This window comes from Falco rusticolus, chromosome 9 (genome assembly GCF_015220075.1).
Source record: "Falco rusticolus isolate bFalRus1 chromosome 9, bFalRus1.pri, whole genome shotgun sequence".
NCBI classification, from domain to species: Eukaryota; Metazoa; Chordata; class Aves; order Falconiformes; family Falconidae; genus Falco; species Falco rusticolus.
The window spans coordinates 49712720-49733431 of NC_051195.1; the positions used below are offsets into that span (position 1 = coordinate 49712720).

A 20712-nucleotide genomic window follows, 5' to 3' on the forward strand; every position below is an offset into this window, starting at 1 on the left:
CAGTGATGTGCTGGGGGTCACTGCACGTTTCCCCCCTGCCAGGGATGTTCATCAGAGCCCTCGGGCGAGGATGAGCTCTGAGCGCAGGCACCAGCTCTGCCCACTCCATCCCTGCCCAGAGCAGCTGGCCAGGCTGGCTTTCTGGGACGGTGGGATCTGGGGGAGCTCAGTGTGGCATTTCCCAGCCAGCACAAGAGCAGATGCCCCCGGCAGATTCCATGGGGCTTCCCGCACCCTGCCAGACCCCTCCAGAAAGGGTTCTGTGCAGGTGGGGAGCACAGCACCCATCTTTACTTTTTGTTCATTCATTTCAGTGGATTAGCTGTAGCTGGGTTTTCTAGTGCTTGCCTTCAGGACAAGAAGGCACAGAGCCACGTGCCCGGGTGGAAAGGCTCGTCCCCTCCCTGGACCCCTCCACCGGTGTTTTTCTGTGCCGGGGAGGGGACGTTGTATGTGCAGTTTGTCATAGCACACCCTTGAGTAACTGCCTGTGTCACCCAGGACTCCCTAACGACTTTGTTTTGACTTGCACGAGAGGTATTTAATCCATGCCGAGACGCAGGATTTCCCAGGATTATTCCCGAGAGCGCACGCATCACTCCGTGGCCCCGGATTAGGCTAAACCCGTCCGTGGTGACACCTCCCTGGAGAGGGGTGGGCAAGGGTGGCTGGGGGGGTCTGGGACCTGGCCACGGACCTTCCCAGCGAAGCTCTGGGCCAGGTCATGGTGTGTAGCAGTGCTGTCAAGTCTAGGTTGTGTGTGAGTGGTGTCCAACGCTGTACATGTGGACTTTCTAAACTCCTTAATAAAAGGAACTCATCGTTAGCTGGCGTGTCGGCAGCCATGCTCACAGCGCAGCGCAGGGACATCGCTGGAGGAACCCACCACAGTGATGGCAAAGGGAGCGGCAGCAATGGCCACGGCTCCTGCCGTGCTGCAGGTGACAGCTGCTTCCCCGTGCTGGGCTTGTGGCATGGCGTTCCTGGGAACCGGCCCATGGCGGGCTTGGCCTGCCAAAACTGCCCTGCAAAACTGCTGGGGAGACCTGGTGGGGCAGGGCTGGGGCAGCGGAGGCTTCCCGGGGCTCCAGGGGCTGCAGCCCAAACCCAGCACTGCGGGACCTCGGGGTGGCCCTGGGGCTGGGGCAGGGGGGGGTGGCAGGGCTTGGCACCAAGGGGACCCGGTCCCCCCCATCTGCACTGATGGGCAGAGCACCGAGCGATGCTCCCGGCCCTTTCCCACTGCCCACCCCGCACCCTGCTCTGCCCCAGGCCAGGCCAGAGCCGGGAGGGGACGGCTGAGTGCCAGGCGTTGGGGACCACACGTTAGCACTGGTGGCTGCCCGCACTGGCCAGTGAGGGTGGGAGCACCTGGTCTTGCCCATGTGCGCCCAGTCCCTCTGCAGGTTTGGGGGTGCGGGGATCTCCACTGGTGCCTGTGCACCCACCACACTTGCACGCGTGGCTGGGACCCCCAACAGCCACACATGAATATGTACCAGCCGAGGGGGCTGGGGACACTCATGCCCCCAGACAAGACCCTCCCTCCCACCAGCATCCCCACCAGCTGCCGGTGACTCAAGGCCAGCTTCAGCCCAGGGTGCACCCAGCCGCTCCTCTAAATGAGGCGGCAAACGAAGGAGGCGCGTTAATCAGCAGTGGTGCCGTGCTCCCATTGTGGTGGCTCGGCCAGCCCCCGTCCCCCCCCGCCAGCCCCCTCCCCGCCAGGATCCCAGGCTGTGCTCTGTGCAGCCACAGCCCTGCGAGCCGGCCACGCGCTCAAGGGGTGACACGGCAATTAGTGCCGGTGGGTATTTAACGGCAGGCAAGGCGGGCTGGCCAGCTCAGTCTGGACACAGGGTGGCACAGAGCCGGGCCAGGGCGGGCAGCGCCGGGGCATCGCCTGAGGCAGAGAGGTGAGTGACTGGCAGCTGTCTGTCTGTCTGTCTTGTCTTCCCCCACGTGCCCACTTTGCACCTTTGCCTCGATGGGCAGCGCAGCCAGCGAGAAGGCAAAGGCGGGTGGGAGGCAGCTGGGGGCAACGGGCAGGGCTGGGCAGGGCACCCCCCGGCACCCCCAGGATGGGACTCGGTGACGATTGCTTGGGCTGGGAAGGTGCTCCCTGCTCTGGTTGCACCCAGCAATTTGTCTCCACGACGGGCAACCAGGTGCAAAAAGGGGGAGCACAGGACAGTGGCAAGGTGCGAATGAGGCAGGGAGCACCCCAAAGTGAAGCCCGTGGGCAGAGGGGCGCTGCGGGGGGCAGGCAAGGGCTTGGGCTCAGCTGGGTCCAGCACAGGAGCGAGGACCACCCACAGCAGCCCACCGCCCTGCAAGCACAGGACAGACAGCCTGGCCCCCATCACCCACAGCGACTTTTAAGGCAACACCTCCAGCAAAAAATAATAATAAAGAAATCCATTCCTCCGTTCTGAGCCTTTGCAGGAGGTGCGAGGGGAGGCAGAGCAGCCCTGCCCGTGCTCAGGGGCACCCCGGCTGCCTGCAGCATCGCTGCATGAGGCCAGGGCTGTGCTCCCTCCTGCCCTGCTGCCAGTGGGGCACCTCTGAGCCCCATAAAGCAGAGGGACGCCGAGTACCTTCCGCTGCTCTCGCATTAGCCAGGCGCTGCAGGTCACAAGCCCACCAGCCTGCCTGGCTAATAGCCCACTCAGCCCCCAGCAGAGCCCAGCTCTCAGCTGGGAACAGGGGAGTAGCTGTAAGGCTCTCACCTGTGAGCAGGAGTTGCTGAAGAGGCAGGGGAGCAGGTCTGAAGGAGGCAGGGGAGAGGCAGAGTGAGCTCAGGCACCTCCCTCAGCACCCCTGCTGCAGCTGGGTGCTGGTGTGGGGGCTGCAGGAGGAGTGGTGGGTGCTGGAGGGGTTTTCTTGCAGGGCGTAGGGATGGCAGGGCTGGTTTGTGGATGCTGCAGCGGGGATGGGGAACTCACGCCAGCCACATACTGCCCTTGCTGCTGCTTCAAGCCGCTGCCTGAGGATGCTCTGTGGTTTGCCGACATGTCTTTCCCTTCCTGTGCCTCCCCCAGATGAGAGCCCCCTACTCACTGTCCTGCCTCTTCCTCCTGAGCCTGGGGGCCTGCTTCCCCCCCAGCGAGCGGCGGGAGCCGGGAGACCCCGGGGAAGGGACCCTGCTCAGCCCCAGCTGGCAGGTGGCAGCAGCCAAGGACGTGGGTGCCGGCCGGAGGGCAGGAGCGAAGCAGAGGCGAAGCGAGGAGCTGAGCGCGCTGCTGGGCATCATCCGGGAGCTGCGGGGCTACGGCAAGGAGGGGGCCAGGCAGCGGCCGGGCAGGCAGGGGGGCTCCGAGCTGCTGCCGGTGGGAGGGGAGAAGCGCAGTGGCACCCTGGGGAACCTGGCCGAGGAGCTCAACGGCTACAACAGGAAAAAAGGGGGCTTCACCTTCCGCTTCGGGAGATGAGGACCCTGAGTCAACCCCCCACCTCCTGTGGGTCACCTCGTCCTGTCCTTCCCTTCCATCTCACCTAGGTTTGCTTGGACAAAAGGATATTATGGGGGTTTGCTGCCGGGATCACCTTGGGGAGGGGGGACAACGCGTTTGCTCCACTTTTAGCCCTGCTCCAGCTCTCAAGTCCCTGTTCCCAGCCGGTGCAATGGAAGAAGAGGAGGGTGCCTTAAAGAGAAGCTACCGCATCGCTTTCCCGCTCACACGCGGCCTTTGCTGGGGCACAGGGAACGGGATCCGCGCTGGCTCTCCAGCCCTGCAGCGCAGGCAGAGCGGGGATGCTGCTCCAGAACAGGCAGAGCTGGCAGGGCCAGGCGGCGGCTGGGGGCAGGTGGGCTGAAGGCTTACAGCGGGATCGTCCTGGTGGCGGACAGTCCCCTGGGGACCTGCCTGTAGCTGCTGTCCAAGGCAGGGCGTCAGGGAGGAGCAGGTCCTTCAGAGCTCTCCACAGAGCTGCAGAGTTGCCACTCTCCTGCCTATTAAGAAAAGTCCCTCCGGCAACAAATTCTGCTTAGTGTCAAGATGCCACTTACAAGAGCCAGCTCCTGTGTGCAAACCAGGGCAGAGCAGCGGAGTTCAAGAAAATCTTGTCCTTAGAAATCCCTGGCATGAGCATAAAAACCTGCCCTGGCATCACCAGCCCTGCTGCAGTCCCACCACCCCGCTCATGCCTTGACACCGAGACCCATCCTGAGGTGCTGTCAGAGTCCTCACCAGGGTGAGATGGTGATGACTGACCTTCAGTGTCCTTGTCACATCGCGCTGGCACTTGCCTGAAACCCTGGCCCTTCCTAACACCTTCCTGGCCTCATCCCCACCTATTCCCAGCTACAGCAGAAACTTGGGTGCAGAGGGGCCGAAACAAGGACCCTGACACCTACCCAGGGCCACCAACGGGTACTCGGTGTCTTCCCACTCTCCAGTCCCCTCCGCTGCCAGTGGGGTAGCTTGGGGAATTGCTGGTCCCCAAAGCCAGCACAGCCACGGCTGCGACGGACAAACCCCACTCCCCAGCACCTGCCTCCTCCTCTGGACAGATTTAGCTCTGCCAATGCCAACGCTGACACTTGCTTTTGTGCCTGCCACTGCAGGCAGAGATATTAGCAATCAGAGGTCTAAGTACCTGGCTTGCAGGCGCTAAGGGCAAGTTAGATGCCCAACGACTGCTAATATTTCATTGCAGGCACAAAAATGAAGCAGGGCAATGATTTGCAAGCACTAAATTGCACCCTCAAAATCAAAGACCGTAGCAGGACTTGGTTAAAAAAAAAAAAAAAAAAAAAATCAGGCTCCTAGAGGTGCATTGTAATACCCATCATGCAGACAGACCACTTAATACAGCGCTGCCAGGGCCGGCACAAGCTGCTCTCGCAGCAGGAGCGGCGTGTAACTGGAGGCTGAACGGAGGCAAGCTGGAACCCGCCAGAACACAGCAGCTCCGGGGCGGCAGGGCTAGGGAGGAGCGATGGAGGCACAGGAGCAGGCTCGCCCAGGGAGCTGTGTGGGGGTCACAGCCCCACGGGTGCAGAACGGGAAGGACCCCAGACTTGCAGGGATACAGATGACGCCAGGATTTGGCCCTCGCGTGAGGACGGCACCGGCTGTGAGGGCAAAGCTGAGGAAGGGCATTTTTCTTCCCTTGCATCTCTGCTGCAGCAACCATCTCGCACTGCTGGGACCAACAAAGCCGGTGGCGCTTGGGGTGGCTGAGCCCGTGCAGCCCCCAACCCTGGGCACCCCCAGACCCACCTCTGATCCCTCTCAACTCCCACCCCACCACAGGCTGCCAGTTTGGGGGACGCAGGCACAGCACTTGCATCACGCAGTGGAGACAGGAGCTTTATCGATGTTTCTATGGCAACAATTTTTTTCTTTCTTTCTTTTCAGTGTTCAAACCATCAATAAATATGCACTGATCAATTTTACCCTGCTCTGGAGTGGAGGGGGAGGGATGGGAGGGAGGAAGGGCAAGGAGTTTTGGAACAACACCGGGTTAAGCGAAGGCTGGTAAATCCTTGGCTTTGCCGTGATGGATCGTTGCAGGGGAAAGCGGCCCTGTCTGCTGTGGGAAGGGAAAGGAAACCTGCTGAGGGAAGCTGAAGCCAGGGGGGGATGCCTGGGCTCCTGCTCTCAAGTCCAGGAGAGGAACAAGGTCAGAGCAGCATGATAAACCCACACATATAACAAGGCTTTGATTGAAGTGCAATAACCCTCTGCAGAACTTATTTAAAAGTAAAAGCCAGTGCTTCCCACAGTGCTTACCTGGCAGGTGGGACGGAGCTGGGCTCAGCCCGCAGGCCCAGGGTCTCCTTGATGGGCAGCTCCGTGCCACAGGGGTGATACCATCACCCTCCTCCCCCGCCGGGAGGGATGGGGCTGCCGGCAGGCTGCAGTGTGGGGCAGATGGGGGGATGTGGGGCAGACGGGGGCCATGACACCCCTGGGCACGCATCAGGATGGCCAACGTGCCTGGGAAGGGGCAGCGCTCCAGGCTCTTCACTATTGCTCCTTTGAGGCTGGAGAGGGGGAAGAGGTAAAAGTGAATGGAAAATAACTGCCTGGAGTCCGGGAGTTGGGAGGAAGGAGGGGGGGAACATGCCAGGAGTGACCCCCAGGAGGCCGGAAAGCCCATCCCTGCGTGCTGGACATGGTGTATCCCATCCAGCTCCCCCGGGAACCTACGTCCCCCTCCCAGTTCCTCCCCTCCCAGGTCCATTTGTGGGGCAGCTCCTAAGGGGATACCCAGATGCCCAACAGTTTGGAGAGCCGGAGAGCTCAGCACCCACCTGCACACCGAGCTGTAAGGAGCGGGATTCATTGCGGCACGGCCATGCAGGCGGCAGGGTGGAGCGTAGACATGGCAGAAGGACTTGCCTGGGGCAAGTTCACCACCACCTGTGGTGCCAGCCAGCCCACAAAGGGACAGCATCAAATAGGTGTTGGATCCTTCTACCTGTGGGCCAGGGGACCCAGCCAGCAAGGACCGACGCAGATGCTTGCTGCCGACATCACCGCTGCTGGGACCCTCTATAAAATACCCCGTTATCCTTCCCTGACCAGAATATAACCCTGGCCCTATCTCTGCCCATCTGCCCCATTCCCATGGGCTGCTCCTCACCTTCCCTCTACCCCAAGCAGACCTGCAGCACTACAAACACACACAACAAAAGCGGCAGATCTCAGAAACCCAAGTGGACCCTTTGTAGAGAAAGAGCCCAATTTAACCACATCCAAGAGACTCATCCATCATAACTGGGTCATTCAGCACTGCGGCTTCAGGAGCACAGGACCTTTATCAGCAGACAGGATGTCAGGACAAACACATAACCTTCAACAGGGGGGCAATTGCTGGGAAAACAGTTCAGCATAGCGCGGTTTGTAAGTAAACTTTCTGCTGAGCTGGATCTACCGTCGAAAAAACACTGAGCAGCATGCTGCTCCCAGGACGGAGAGTTTTGAACCTAGCCTAAACAGTCAAATGACTTGCAGGGCTGTCCCTAAACCAGAGTAAATCTGGTTTAGGGACACCGAGGGCACTGCCAAGGTACCAGGACTGCCTGGAGAAGCAGGTCGATCTGGGAGCATCGTTCCCAGCAACCCGCCCAGGCTGGGCTCCCCTCGGACCAGGAGCCCATCCCATGCTGCTGCCAGCCTGCTCTTAGATGCACATGTGACGGTAGGAACACTCTCTCCAGAGGTGACACGGTGCTTAGGTGTATTTTCCTCTTTTCAATTGTGAAAGGATTAATGCCAAACACAGAAGAGGCTGTCAGCTGGCCCCTGACCATCCCTGCGGGCAGGCAGCACTCCTGCACACCTGAGTGCCACTGCTCCAGCAGCATCTCTGCAAGACAGGCTGCCATGCTATCCTCGCTTTAATACCTTTTTTTTTTTCTTTTTAAGAAAAGGGAGCATAAAATACTGACCACATTTTACATCTTGTGACAAACAACTTCTCAACAAAAGGCAGGATGACATTAAAGGAAAACTTAAAATGAGTGCACATTGTAATTTCAAAGACACAAAAAACAAAACAAAAACACAAACACAGCTATTTCTCCCCCAGAGTGCTCTCAGTTTCAAGCTCAATAGCCTTGAAAATTGGAGCAATCAAACTGTTAAATGCATCGATCTGTTAAATCAACTCCTACTGTACTCAGCTAAATTCAGCCTTTAATCCCCTCTCTCTCACTCCAACACCGCGGCATTCCCCAGCCAGGTCAACCAGCCCCTGCCCTCCTGTGACACCAGGGACTGGTCCCTACACAAGCAGAGATGGAGATCACCAGGACTGACTGTATTTAGGGGCAGGTTAGGCTTCTCCGTCTTCTCTCAGCCCACAGCTATTCACTGTAGTTAAGTCTATGCTAGAGATGTGCACAAAGAGCAGCCTGGACACTGACCTTTGCCAGGCCAAAAACCCACCAGGAACCCCTCGTAGTGCTGCGTGTACATTCACTGGACACCACCGCTTTGATGAAAAGTAGCCTGAGCCTTGCCAAGTAGAGGCCACTAATTGCATTTATACTTGCCAACAGCATCCTGCTGCTCCTCTTTTTACCTTCTTCAGGCTCATTTAGAAGCAGTCCAATGCAACTGCTGTCACAGCAAGACAAGGTTTCCAATGGGCCACATTCCCACGGCCCACGAGCGAGCAGTTCCCTGCGCCAGCACCAGCAGATTTCACCAGGGACTTGTCAAGGGGATTAAAAATTGGGTGAGCTGGGTTATAACCCTAAAACATCACTGAGCAACTGCAGGACCTCGAGCACACCACTCGCTGTCATCCAACCTTGTTTCCTGCTCATCCTTAAAAGACTAAAAAAGTATTTCGCATCTTCATTAATCAAGGCAGCATCTCATTTTAAAGGCTGCTTATTACCTGGATACATCCGTCCCTCAAGATTTGCTGGAAAGGCTGAAGGTAGTCTGAAAACAGGGAAGAAAAAAAAAAAAAAAGGATGGACAATGAGAATTGAGAGAGGAAGCAACTAGAACCACCCTAGGAGGGAAACTCACAGGTCATTTCATAGCACAGGAGGAGGGAAAACCAGCAGCAACTGATTTACAGAATACAAACAATTAACAGGAAGAAAAGGTTAAAGTCAAATCTCTGATTTAAATCTCATTGGAGACAACAGCAAAGTTTTTTATTCAAAAGAGGTGATGACAGTCTTTATGCTGAGCATCTTTTCTTCTCTCCCAACTTTTCAAGAGCCAGATCAAAAGGACACGGAAAGGTGCTGCTACCTAGCCCTGACCTGCCTGCTGTGACCAGGGCCCCGGTGAACCACCCAAACAGGGAACCCCTGGGTTTGGGCATGGAGTCTAGGGGGAGGTAACTGGCTTTGAAAAGCCTTGCTAACAGACAAACACGAGTTTTCCTCAACATTGATTTATTTTTAAATATACTACGCAAGAGACTGGAATAAAAAATAAATCAAGAAAAAAAAAAGGAAAAGAGAGACAGAGAGGAGGAAGAATTGAAAGTCATGTACAGAAACAATCTGTACTGGACCAAATTAAAGGGGAAAAAAACCCCTTAAGTATCACAGAAATGAAGGACAGAGCTATTTACACACTGTAAAAAAGACAAGTCTACAAAAGTGTGTAATAACGAGATACAAATGTATAATATAGTGGCACAATATGTTATCAAAGTAAAAACAGTACCTCCAGGAAAGAGACAGTCCAAGGGTTGGTTGTTTTTGTTGGTTTTTTTTTTTTTCTTACATTTTTAAAGGCAGCCTGTGGCAGAAGTGCGTACTTTCTTTTGAACATTTGTCATGTGTTAAGTCATGGCTGTTTGTGAGGGCGAGAAGTGGCATGAACACACACAAGTAAACTACTAGAAATCATATACAAAACGAACAGTTCCAAAGAGAACAGCGTAAAATACAATTGAAGGCAATTAGTGTTTAAGATACACAAGAGGGGTCACAAGAGTTACAGGGGAACAGGACATGGAAAATGCCTTTTTCTCATGTTTGGAACTGTTAAGAGGAGTTAAATTGCACTGTTAATAGCCCTAAACCCTTGTTCTTTCACTATTGTCACAAGTCACAGTTAGTTCCCAGCCATGTTGCATTAGTTGGGAAGGTCACAGGACCTTGGAAAGGAAGCCCAGGAGTCCTGCTGTCAGCATTTTGTGGCAGTTTCCTCGGGAGATGCACCCAAGAGTCTTCACAGATCCTTGTTTGATGCTGGATGGAATCACACTGGCATGAAGGTAGTGACGGTTTGAACCCCAAAGTACTGGCAGCTGAGCTCTTCATGGGGAGTCAGCACTGGCACGGAAAGGGAGGCGCCGCAGCCCCTCAAAGCACAGGTCTCTATGGGGGGGCAGAAGCCAGGTCCCACCCCCTCTCAGAGAACAAAAAACTGGAAATTCAGTGAGAGAAACGGCAGTTCTTGCCCATCTGCAATGCGCAAGCTCAGCTGAAACAACTGCTGGAGGCACAGTGGTATCTCTGAACTCATCCTAAGCTACCTGGCCCTGCTGCAGCCCTCCTGTCTTGCAGGGAGCGGTGCCTTGCTCAGCACCAGCCTGCTGCTCCCCGGCCTCTGCAGCCCTCCGCCCCAAACGCCAGCCCGATTCACGTTAGATAGCACGAGAGTGTGACAGCGTGTCCTTCTTCAGACCTCCTCCAGTCCTTTTTCCGCACCAAGGGAGATCGCAAACAGGCTCCTGTGCCACTACACTAGCAGGTGCTGTCTGCAGTGTTTTGAACCCAATTTGTTTGAGCTCAACAACATTAAGAAATTACTGGAAACACAGAAATGAAGGGCAGCAGCTGGAACCATAGGAAGAATTTGGGCAAACATCACTTGTAGCATTCTGTCATGAAAAAAAACAACTTACATTAACAATTTTTCCCCCTTCTCTCCCAAGCGCCAAATCTGTTACATTAATGTCAGGTAAATGTCAGACTCAGGCTAGGGACACGTGCTGCAACTCTCCCAAGAAATGCAGTGGGTATATTGCTATTCACTCATCCTTGTGTACAGAGGGAGGAGACAAAAAAGGAGTAGAAAGTCCTCCTGAGGAGGATGGCATCTTAGTGTCCATCAGTCTGGGTTCAGTCTTCATAGTCTGTCCAGAACAATAAAATATCAATAAAAAGGCATAGTGTGACATCAGCATTTAGACTTGTAGTCCACAAGGCAAGAACTCCACAGATAAGACGATTACGAGTATATGAAACACAGGGAATCTGAGTTAAGAGGGTGGAAAGTGCCCCTTGAACACAGCCCTGTCCTTTGGAGCTGGGGCATCCATTCACAGTCTGTGTCTTCTGCACAGCCCTAACCTAAATGCCCCGGTTCTTTGTCAGTCCACACGTTATTCTCTCCACAGTCGGCTTTGGCCCATTGTGATTATTTTTCTTTATTTTTTTTTTTAACCTGGCTTCTGCTACCTCTGAACAATGTCGCTGATTTCTTTCACTGAACTGAGAAGTTTGCTAAAGTCCTGGGTGGCTGCAGGACCGCTGCCAGCTGTTGCGGGGCAGATCTGAAGCTCCCGTAGGTTATTCTCCAGCTTATTGATGGCCTCCCGAAAGGCAAATTTGTTCCTCATCTGCTGAATGGAGTCCACGTAGCTCACACAGAAGGTGTAGAGGTTCTTGCCAGCCTCCAAGACAGCACTGTGGCTTGCCATTTGTTCAGAGTTCTTGCTGATGGCGAGCCGTAGAGCCTCAGTGCTCTCCAACACCACCCCTTTAGTGATGGTGCCACTGGCAATCCTCTCTGGGGGCTGCCGGGTCTTCCGCAGTGAGACCCTGGTAGATATGAGGGGGATGAAGGCTGTAGATGATGGCTGGTCCCCACCTGGGGCAGAGGGTACAGAGGAGGAAGAGGCAGCTGGGGGTGCTGTGCTCATCAGCAGCTTTGTAGAGGACTGTGGCTTTGGTACAGAGGGGATCCCCAGCTTTTTCACACCTTCTCCTGACTGGTTTGGCTTGACAGCATCACTGCTTGCAGCCTCTCCAACCTGAGTCAACTGTTTGGATTTCGGCCCAGACACCACATCTGCTGCTGCTTCGTGGCTGGGACTGTGAGACACCTTCCCAGGCTTGCCAATGGAGGATGAAGACAGTGGAAGCGGAGGGGCTGGTTTCAGCTTTGATAACTTCCCTTTGTCCTTCCCTGCCGACTCGGAGGTCTGCTTGAGCCTCCTTAGTCGTGGCTCCTCAGAGGAAGCCTTGCTGGCACCCACAAACCCAGCAGGGTTAGGTTTGGCAGCAGAACCTTGGTCCATCGTCACAGTGGTACCTAAGGCACTGGATTTGACTCCATCGTCCTTGTGGAGCACACTGGAGGAAGGAGGGGCAGCAGGTTGCCTACGGCCAAGTTTTGGCGTCAGAGTGGGAGGGCTGGAGCCAGGGCTCGACTCTGCATCTTTGAACACATCATCAGTGGTCTCTTCATTTTTCTTAAGCAGCCGTGGAGGAGGGGTCACTGTCCCCCTGACAGCAATGTCAGCCTTGGCCTCGTTTGCCCGCTTCCGAGGCAGTGCTGGCTTTTCACTTTTGTGCCCCCCAAAAGTGGAGGAATCAAACTGGCGTCCCGTGGACTGCAAATCTCGAGGCAGAGTCACAGATTTCCACTCCGTATCCTTTGCTCCGTGGGGCACACAGGAGGCTGAGCAGGACCTTAAGAAACGCTTGCTGGAGTTGGAACTACTCTCCTCCTCACCAGCCACCCCTCGACTGCTGCTCATCGTGCTGGACTTCTTCCGTAGATGGGGAGATAAAAACCCAGAGTTCCCAGAGACAACCCCATTAGTGACACCAGCCCCGTTGCTTGGGCTCTGAAACTTGGAGGGGTCAGCTGCATCTGCGGGGGGGGCAACGAAAGCTCCATTGCCAACATCCCTGCACTCCTCCTCCCCACCCACCCTGCGGTCCGAGTGGCCGTCCATCTCTCTGAAGGAACTGCTCCGTTTCGGAGGGGTAGGGGCAGTCTTCTTCTTCTTCTTGATAAGGGCACTGAAGAGGTTGTGCTTTTTGTCTTTTGGAAGCAGCCTTTCATCTTCATTCAAACTGCTCTCCAGGGCCACCCTTTCCTTCCGTGGGAGCAAGGGAGAAATTGGAGGTTCATGATCCAGAGGGTCTGCAAGGGAAAGAAGAGAGTCTACTAAGCATTGCTTCAACAGCCAGAATAACCTGTTTTCTTTTAGGATCAAACCACTGCAGCACCTCCAAAAGGTGCAGGTTCTGTGAAGAGAGACAGCTTCAGACCAGAAGTAAAGCAAGTACGGCCAAGCCTGGACTGCACGTGGTCCCTAGTCCCGCATACATTCATTTCTGAGGTGGCCTCTACGGGACTCAGCTGCCAAACTGCTTTCCCTGCGGGCTTCTGATTTCAACAGCGACATACAAACACAACATGTTTATGTTCAGATTCCCACCCTCACATCTGCAGACTTGTCTCAACTTCACATTGTGAAGAAGATAAATATTGAGGCCTTTGCTTTAGTCCCTGTGCTGTTGCTGTCTTTTGAATAGCTGACCCCTGAATTAATAAAACATCTCTATAACCCACCTCCACCCCCAGTCTCCTTGTTCATTTAGATTCTGATACTCTTAACCTCTTTTCCTGATGTCATCCTTTGTGGGGAATGGATGTAACTTTTTCACAAGCAGGAATCAAGAAGCCCTTCGACAGCTGAACACTTTGGGTTGTACCACCCAGCTTTGTACAATAATGGAGGGAAGTGGTAGCAACAGCCTCCTTCCACAGCACTGCTCCAGAAGGAAACGATGGGGTCACCCTTTCGCCACTTACAAGAGGTATTTAAAAATGAACAGTGGTTTATTATAAATTTATACGTGACTCCTGAAAGGCCTCTGCATTTGACTGACAGGGGGCCTCATTCCCAGGCCAGGCACTCAGACGACATTCTAATTCAAAGGAGGAATGCCTTCAGGGCAGCATACACATCTACAGCTCGACTAGGCACTAAGAAGAAGCAGAGTCACGAGGAAAAGGAGGATGCTTCTTAGTCACATACTGGTGATCATCATGCTATGGGTAGGATTTTGGTTGAGGAGAGAGAATTTGAAGAAAAATAGTTGTGTACTTTGAGCAGACAGCACGCTTCCACAGGACCACGTGCAATCAAACCATTCCCACACAACAGTTTATGGGGACCTGGACCACCAGAAGAGCTCTCACAGCACTTCGGGAGGCCATGGCCTTGCTGTGCCTAGGCACAGTGGAGCTGTGGAGATCCAGAGAACACCAGCACCTTGCACTGAGGATCAGCTTCCAGCTGCTGGACTTGCTATGGAAACACTGACAATTGAAGGGGAAACTGCAATAAAACTTTTATGTGAAATATTTTATTTCACAATAAAGAGTGAAACAATTCCCAGCCTAATGTTAAAATCATATTATGCCTGCTGCACTTGAATCTCGCAAAGCCCTTAAGTATTTAAATGAAGTTATTTTACTTCAAAGCTTGTAATACTAGGCAATTATATTTCCTATATATGGTAAATAACCTTCCTTCCTAAGTCACTGATACTTCTTTCTTCCAATATTTCACATCCCCTCTTTTTTTCCCCTCTTTGTCTAGATGTACATCTGCTACTGAAACATGTACTACTAGGTGAATTTGACATTATGTCAGTCACATAAAAAAAGGTCAGTCACAAGAATGGTCACAGAAGGCAGCCTCAACAGGAGCTGGAAAAAAACATTCTATTTTCTTTCATCTTATTATTTTTTGAATGAGCTAAATACAAATCTACTGTATACATTCAGCATTTTACCACTGCTTTCATTACCTCAGAATGGAAGATAAGTTCTTGAAGAAACTGATTGAAAAAGCGTTTAATTTCATGGAAGATTCTGTAAATACCTCTTTGTCCCTTGCTGAAATTATATTTGGTACCTGCCAAGAGTAATACTCTTCAGTGCTGCAAGCATAAATCTGGTAGGATGCAACAGGGAAGAAACCTCCCTTACGGGGCTTGCTAAACCTGAGCAATCGTCCTGCTTTAAATTATGCAGTGTGGTAGTGTAAAGTGGCTCGAACACAGCAGATTAGCCAGCACTTAGATGCAGTGGGAGATCCCACTGATAGCTCCTACCAGGGAACGGGAAGAGAATGTGATTAGAGAGCTCCATGCTCAGGCTCTGATCTAAAGGGAGCTGCAGGCAACGGCCATTAAGTTAAAAGAACTCCTAGGGCTTCTCTAAGCAATGGCAGGTATAGTGCCGATCCCTCAGCCAGTTAAGGATTCACACTCCCAGATGCTGTGTGCATCTGGTCCCACGATTAACCACCTACCTTTGCAAAAAATAGTAAAAGGAGTTCTGAAGCCAGGAAAGCACACTCAGCAGCCTGTCACCCAGAAACACAATACTGGTACAGAAAGATGACACCTGTTATTAGACACAGCTTTGCCTAGGTGAAGACCTGGAGCTGGACATGCATTTTGTTTTCCTCTGTTTCCTGAAGGAATAATGACTTTAATTAAAACCTACCGCAATCCCCCTGGCCTCGAGCATGTGCAGTCTCCAAGCCCTCATTGGCATCTTTGCTTTCAGCAGCTCTCCTCGATGTTCGTGTTTTGGTTGGTAACTCTGGGGCTTGGAGGAAATTGCTCACTACGCTCCTCATGCCCTTCTTTCCCAACTCCTTTTCCACCTCTGCAATGCACAGAAGAAAAAAAACAATCACTACAACCAACAGATGATAAAAAACTATTGTACTGTTCAGAGTTAATAGCACAAAAGAAATTCCAACATGACAAAGCAGAAGTTCCTTGAGGTAGTTCAGCCATCTGGCCCTTTAAAATCAGACATATGCCCAGCAAAAAGCCCCTGTGTAAACACAGCTCTGCTTTCTATGCCTTTTATACCAGGCATTATAACATAGGACTGTGTTTCACTGCAAAGCAGCCTGTGAACAACGTGCAGAGTTAAGGATGCAGCTGGCCCTTTTCCCACCCCTGGAACTGCTGGTCCAAGAGGGACCCACACCTACCATCTGATATGCTGGACTCCTGAAACATCGTTTCAAAGGCCTGATGGATCTCAGCAAAAGAGGGTCTATCAGAAGGGCTCCACTGCCAGCCTGAAAAAAACCAACCAACACTCAGAGCTTCCCACCAGCATCAGACATTCAGTACACTGCACCAGAGGAGTAGCTATCACAGTTCCCTTTTTATAAAATGAGTGAAATAAAATACTGACACGGAAATCTGATTTATAGAGTGCTGGGTGTCTACAACTACTTTGGCTTGGTGATGGTTGCAGATACCCAGCACTCTTTAAATCACGTTTCTATGTCAGTATGTAACGGTATGTGCTGAGCATCGCTGAAAAAACCCAAATGTGTCACACTAAGTCACATACCAAAAGGCCACAGTGAAAGAGTAACACTCAGTCCCGTAAGAACCTAATAAAGCTCCTGCTTCATCCTTAGCAGACAAGCTTTTCTTGAAGTTGTCAGGAAAAAGGAGACAAAGAAAACATTGAGCTGAACAACAAATTTCTGCCCCAGGCCTGTGTGCTCCCAGTAGAGAAGAGCAGCTGGTTTCACAGCATGCTCACCCTCTGGGGAAAACATTTTAACCAAACACTTCTACACAGCATTGCACCTCCGCTGGAACTGGCAGGGGGTTTCTCATGCCTGGCTGTGTGGGGCCAGATCCTGACACTTTCACTGCACCTCTGCAGAGCTAAAAAGCAGCATTTTCAGGGCTGAGGAATACTTACATGCTCTCATGAGCTCATAAACTTTCTCAGGACAGCCTTCGGGTCGCTCCATACGGTAGTCTTTCTCCAACAGCTCATAGACTTGAGACAGGTCAATCCCAGGGTAAGGGGACATACCGTAGGTTGCAATTTCCCACAGCAGAACACCAAAGGCTGCAGTGGAGAAAGAAAGGAAAAAAGAAAAAGAGGATAAAACCAATAAGCTTTGTTTTCATCTTAAATTTAAATTTGAGAGGATGTTTAGTGGGAGTAGTCACTAAACAGTGCTGCACACTTAAACCAGCTCTGAGTGGCTCAGATCCCATGTTCAGCAGCAGCTTAAACGTTAAAGAAGCGTAACGAGCCCCTTCGTCAGCACAGACAAGTCTCCTGCAATATGACAGGGCAGAATTAGACAAATTTTTAATGTCTCAGTTGTCTCAAACCTGAACGCCTTGAGATCCTTCAAGTCCTATTAAAGGCACAATTAAGAGACTTCACAGCGGATTAGCTGAAACTGTCTCACTGCTGCACTGCAGTGTCTTCCTCAATTTGACAGATCCTCTCATCTGCAACCTCTCCCTAGAGGACTCGCACATTTTAATAGCTCAGTGGTTTTGGGTGCCCTTGCTTAGCTGTAGCATGGTCTAGAGGGGAAACCTGGGATGCAGCAGTGAGAGGTAGATTTCAGCAGTTGCTACCAACAAGACAGGGTGAGGGTGAGACAATTTGGTTGCAGGGAAAGCTGAACAAGAAAAGGAAGAGCACAAAAAAGGTCTTGAAACAGGTGAGGCATTCAAGTCCCAGAAGTCAGTGGGGATGCAGGTCAGCACCAGGGTCAGGCAGCTAACCCAGGAGTGCGGCACACAGAATCCACTCAACACCAGATCAACAACCTGCATGTAATTAGTTCAGTCACCCTATTCTGTTCTTAACCTGAAGAGAAAGCGATTACAATTCTGCATAAGTAAGGAAATCACATCACATTACATGGTAACACCACCAAGGGCAATTTACATTAGACATTTCTGTGCACAATTTTCTTTTGATTGCTGTTTTGAGGCAGTGAGGTGAAAGCACCTAAACTCTGGCATGCCCAGCAGCAACCGTGGCCTCTGGGGACAGCTGGCTTGCTCTAATCAGATCCCAAAGTCCACTGCCCTGGCCCTCGCTATGCAAGGTTGTGCTAGCCCTAATTAAAGACACCCAATGATCCTTCTGGATCTTTCCTCCCCAAGTACTCTACTATTTAAATGCAACAGGGATCCTGCAGCCACCGAAGTGATAGAGCAGCATCCTCGAGACTGTGGCAGACACCTGGCAGCAGCCAACACCCGCCACATGCAAGTCCAAAGCAGAAGAAACACCTTGGTCAGCCATCACCTACATCTTGGGAGGCAGTTCTGGGTTTTCCTCCCCCGTATATAAAACATTTTGCATCAGCCATCTACCTAAGTTTCTTCAAAATAAAGCCTTTCTCTGCACAGTTTCCCCAGAAGTCCAGAAAACCTCATCGCTGCTTCAATACTATTATTTTATATATAAAAGATGCTCAGGATAAGATTTTTCCAAGTGCCTTTGGGACCACGTCCCATGAACTTCTATCTCATGTCACCGGGCGCTTTTGAGAATTTGACCAGCAGCTACAGCAGAGACATAAAACCCAAAGAAAGACTGATAAAAAAGTACAATGAGATTTTCTGTGGTCAGATTTGATAGAATGTAGCTCCATTTAGCTAAGCTTACTCTTATCGCCAGCACCTCGGGGCTCTTCAATAACCATTTGTCATCAAATTTTCCCTCTGTTTCTCCTCATCTCATTCCAAGGATTATTCTTTTAAAATGCAGAAAGATGAGCTTGGAGCTATCACTAGACAGATACACACATAATTATTTTTTTTAACATAAAATGAACCAGATTCTCACTTTCCTCCTTGAAGTAGTTAGAAAGTTCCCGACTATGTAAAATATATCGCTTCATAGTATTGTGCCAGAACTCTATCAAGGCAGTAGTACCAGTGCCCTCCAGCCCCATTTCATACATTTCTATAAACACTACAGTATCCTTTATTTTCATACTTGCTAACAATACAGACATATATAGAGGCAGTTCGGCATCCTCAATGCTTCGATCAAAGACTGACTTAGCAGAGATTAGTTCCTGCACTCTGACAAGCTCATAGAACAATATGGCTCAAACCAGGGAATGCTCTCCCTCCTGAAATGTTTCACAATGTTCTCATTTCACAGCCCTAGAAAAGACGACTATAATCTGCATTAATTCATACATGCAAATTCTTACCCCAGACGTCAGATTTAATGGAGAACTTGTTGTAGGCCAGGCTTTCTGGTGCGGTCCACTTGATGGGGAATTTTGCTCCAGCGTGGGCAGTGTATGTGTCACCTGTCATTAGCCTGCTCAGGCCAAAGTCTGCCACCTTCACCAAGTGGTTCTCCCCTACAAGGCAGTTTCTGGCAGCAAGGTCCCTAAAAACAAGAACAAAAATGGGCAATGAGAAGTCTTTACCATCTCACTTTTAGCAATAGCAAGGAAACCTGCCGTTCCCAAAGAAATCTGGGCCTGCACGTGATTATTTTGACCAGAGTATTACACAGAAATTATGTAGTTATACGCACACACGTAAGGGGGAAAGTTATTTTCCATTCCAGCTTTGTAAGACTGTCATCCAAACTACTTTTTTTTTTTTCTTTTTAAACTTGAAGTGAAAGCTTCAAGAAGCCCCCTCACTTTCAATAAAAGCTGCCACCCTCAGGATAAAAATAATTTAAAGAAATGTCAGTACTCAAGTTATCGATAGCTGAGGATGAGCACCGAATAAATGAAGTCTCAATGCCTCACTTCTTGCCCACCTCCCTAGCACTTCAGTCACCCCAGCCAACACCAGTCACTCTCCAGAACTCCTTTTTCAGTCCTTGCTGAAGCACCAGGTTTAGATCCCAGCTATTTCCTCCCAAGTGTACCACATTTTGCAACACAACTTTTTCATACCACGTTTTGGCCTTTTCAGACCTGGTGTAGCCTCTGCTACCAGTAGTTACATTTTTAAAGGACTGGGCAATAAGTAAATTAAGCTTTTCCTCCATTTTTTCACCTGCCTCCACCCTGGCAGGTGAGAGATGTGTATGCTGCATTTGCCACTTGCCTGGCTCATACACACCGTTCAGCACCCTCAGAAATGCTTCATGAGTATAAAAATGTAAAAACACGGAAGTGCATTTCTCCTAATATTATGTTTTATTAAAAACCACTTTTCTAAATTATGTCATGTTGAACTACAAATTGATTCTACCAGAAAGCTCAAGTGAGATCTTTGGATACAAGGCAGACACTACTGTTTCTTTTGCTTTTTCTGCTCAATCAAATAAATAATAATAAAAAAAAGTACATCTTACCGGATGTCCATTAAATTTTCACAGTGTTTTTTAATATACCTGCTTATCAATACTGATTACTATAATGTGTGTCTAAATAAGAGCTCCTCTTCATAATCAAATTCCTCCTCCTTCCTGATTCATTAAATGAGGTCACAGCCCAGCATTTGAATCTATGGATGTGAATTGTGACAACACTCTTAAAGTAATTGGGTAGGTGGGTATGGGGGTGGCTGATAAGGAAAAACGCTACGATTTATTTTAGATAAATGGGTCATCAGAAATAAGAGGAAATTAAATGAACGGGCGAGCAGACAAATGGGATTCATACAAAGCAGCATTTAAAGTTGACTTCCTACAGGCTGAAGGAATGAAACACTTTCAACAGAGCAAATCAAAGGCTGGAAATTTTAATTTGCAGCATCACCGTTCACTTTATTGATTGACAGAAGCAGTTAAACAGGCCTTCGAGGCAGCAAAGGCAATGCATGACTTAGAGGAGCACCTAGAACTTTACACATAATCTTCGTATTTGTCTCTATGAAAAAACATGTGCTAATTTCATATTCCAGTTAATTGGGCAAGAAAGGTCACGCTGTGGCACTGACAGCATCTTGTATAAAGCTCAGCGACTCTCAAACCTTCGCACAGGATGTGTCATTATATTGCTAGGAGGCCATTTCTACAGATGAGGAACGCAAAGCTCTAGCCATAATTGCAGCACACTTAAAGGTCAGAGTCTCTGAGACTTCTAAGACTGCAGAGATGCTTATTAAAGTGAATACGCAATCTGGACAATAGTGGGAAACAATCCCTACAGAGGACATAAAAAAAGTGAAACAAACAAGAAAGAACATGGAGTAAGACAGCTCTAAGAAGGTGGCTTTGCTGTGAGCACTTGTACCCAACATCATCACCTTCAGCAGTTTTTAATGGCTGTTAGAATCAAGGAAGAGCAGTAGCTTATCTGGTCCATTAAAAGCCCATTACTTTGGGATTCTTTTACATTTAAGGCCCTTGCCCAAAACATAAAAGTCCTGATACGTCTTTCACCTGCATCCACTTCAAAGGTAAGAGAAAAACACCGAGAGAAAAACAATTAGGAGACCATCCTACAAACAGGTTAATGTAC

The 20712-nt window shown here is 50.6% G+C and overlaps 2 protein-coding genes across 4 annotated transcripts in view; one reads left to right on the forward strand and one right to left on the reverse strand.

Annotated features, from left to right (window-relative positions):
• The first annotated feature begins 1824 nt into the window (after positions 1–1824).
• On the forward strand, positions 1825–5335 carry LOC119153660 (pyroglutamylated RFamide peptide). Its single transcript, XM_037400357.1, has 2 exons — positions 1825–1916; positions 3042–5335. The coding sequence occupies exon 2, from the start codon at positions 3042–3044 to the stop codon at positions 3429–3431; it is 390 nt and encodes a 129-aa protein (XP_037256254.1). The 5' UTR covers positions 1825–1916; the 3' UTR covers positions 3432–5335.
• Positions 5336–8855: 3520 nt separating this feature from the next.
• Positions 8856–20712, reverse strand: part of ABL1 (ABL proto-oncogene 1, non-receptor tyrosine kinase) — an 83381-nt gene continuing 71524 nt past the window's right edge. For all 3 annotated transcript variants that reach the window (XM_037400087.1, XM_037400088.1, XM_037400089.1), the window contains 5 exons: positions 18490–18674; positions 16209–16361; positions 15475–15564; positions 14973–15137; positions 8856–12590 (listed from right to left, as the gene is read on the reverse strand). In XM_037400087.1, coding sequence (XP_037255984.1) covers positions 10891–12590; positions 14973–15137; positions 15475–15564; positions 16209–16361; positions 18490–18674 — 2293 coding nt within the window. In that variant the 3' untranslated portion in view covers positions 8856–10890. The remainder of the gene's footprint in view (positions 12591–14972; positions 15138–15474; positions 15565–16208; positions 16362–18489; positions 18675–20712) is intronic.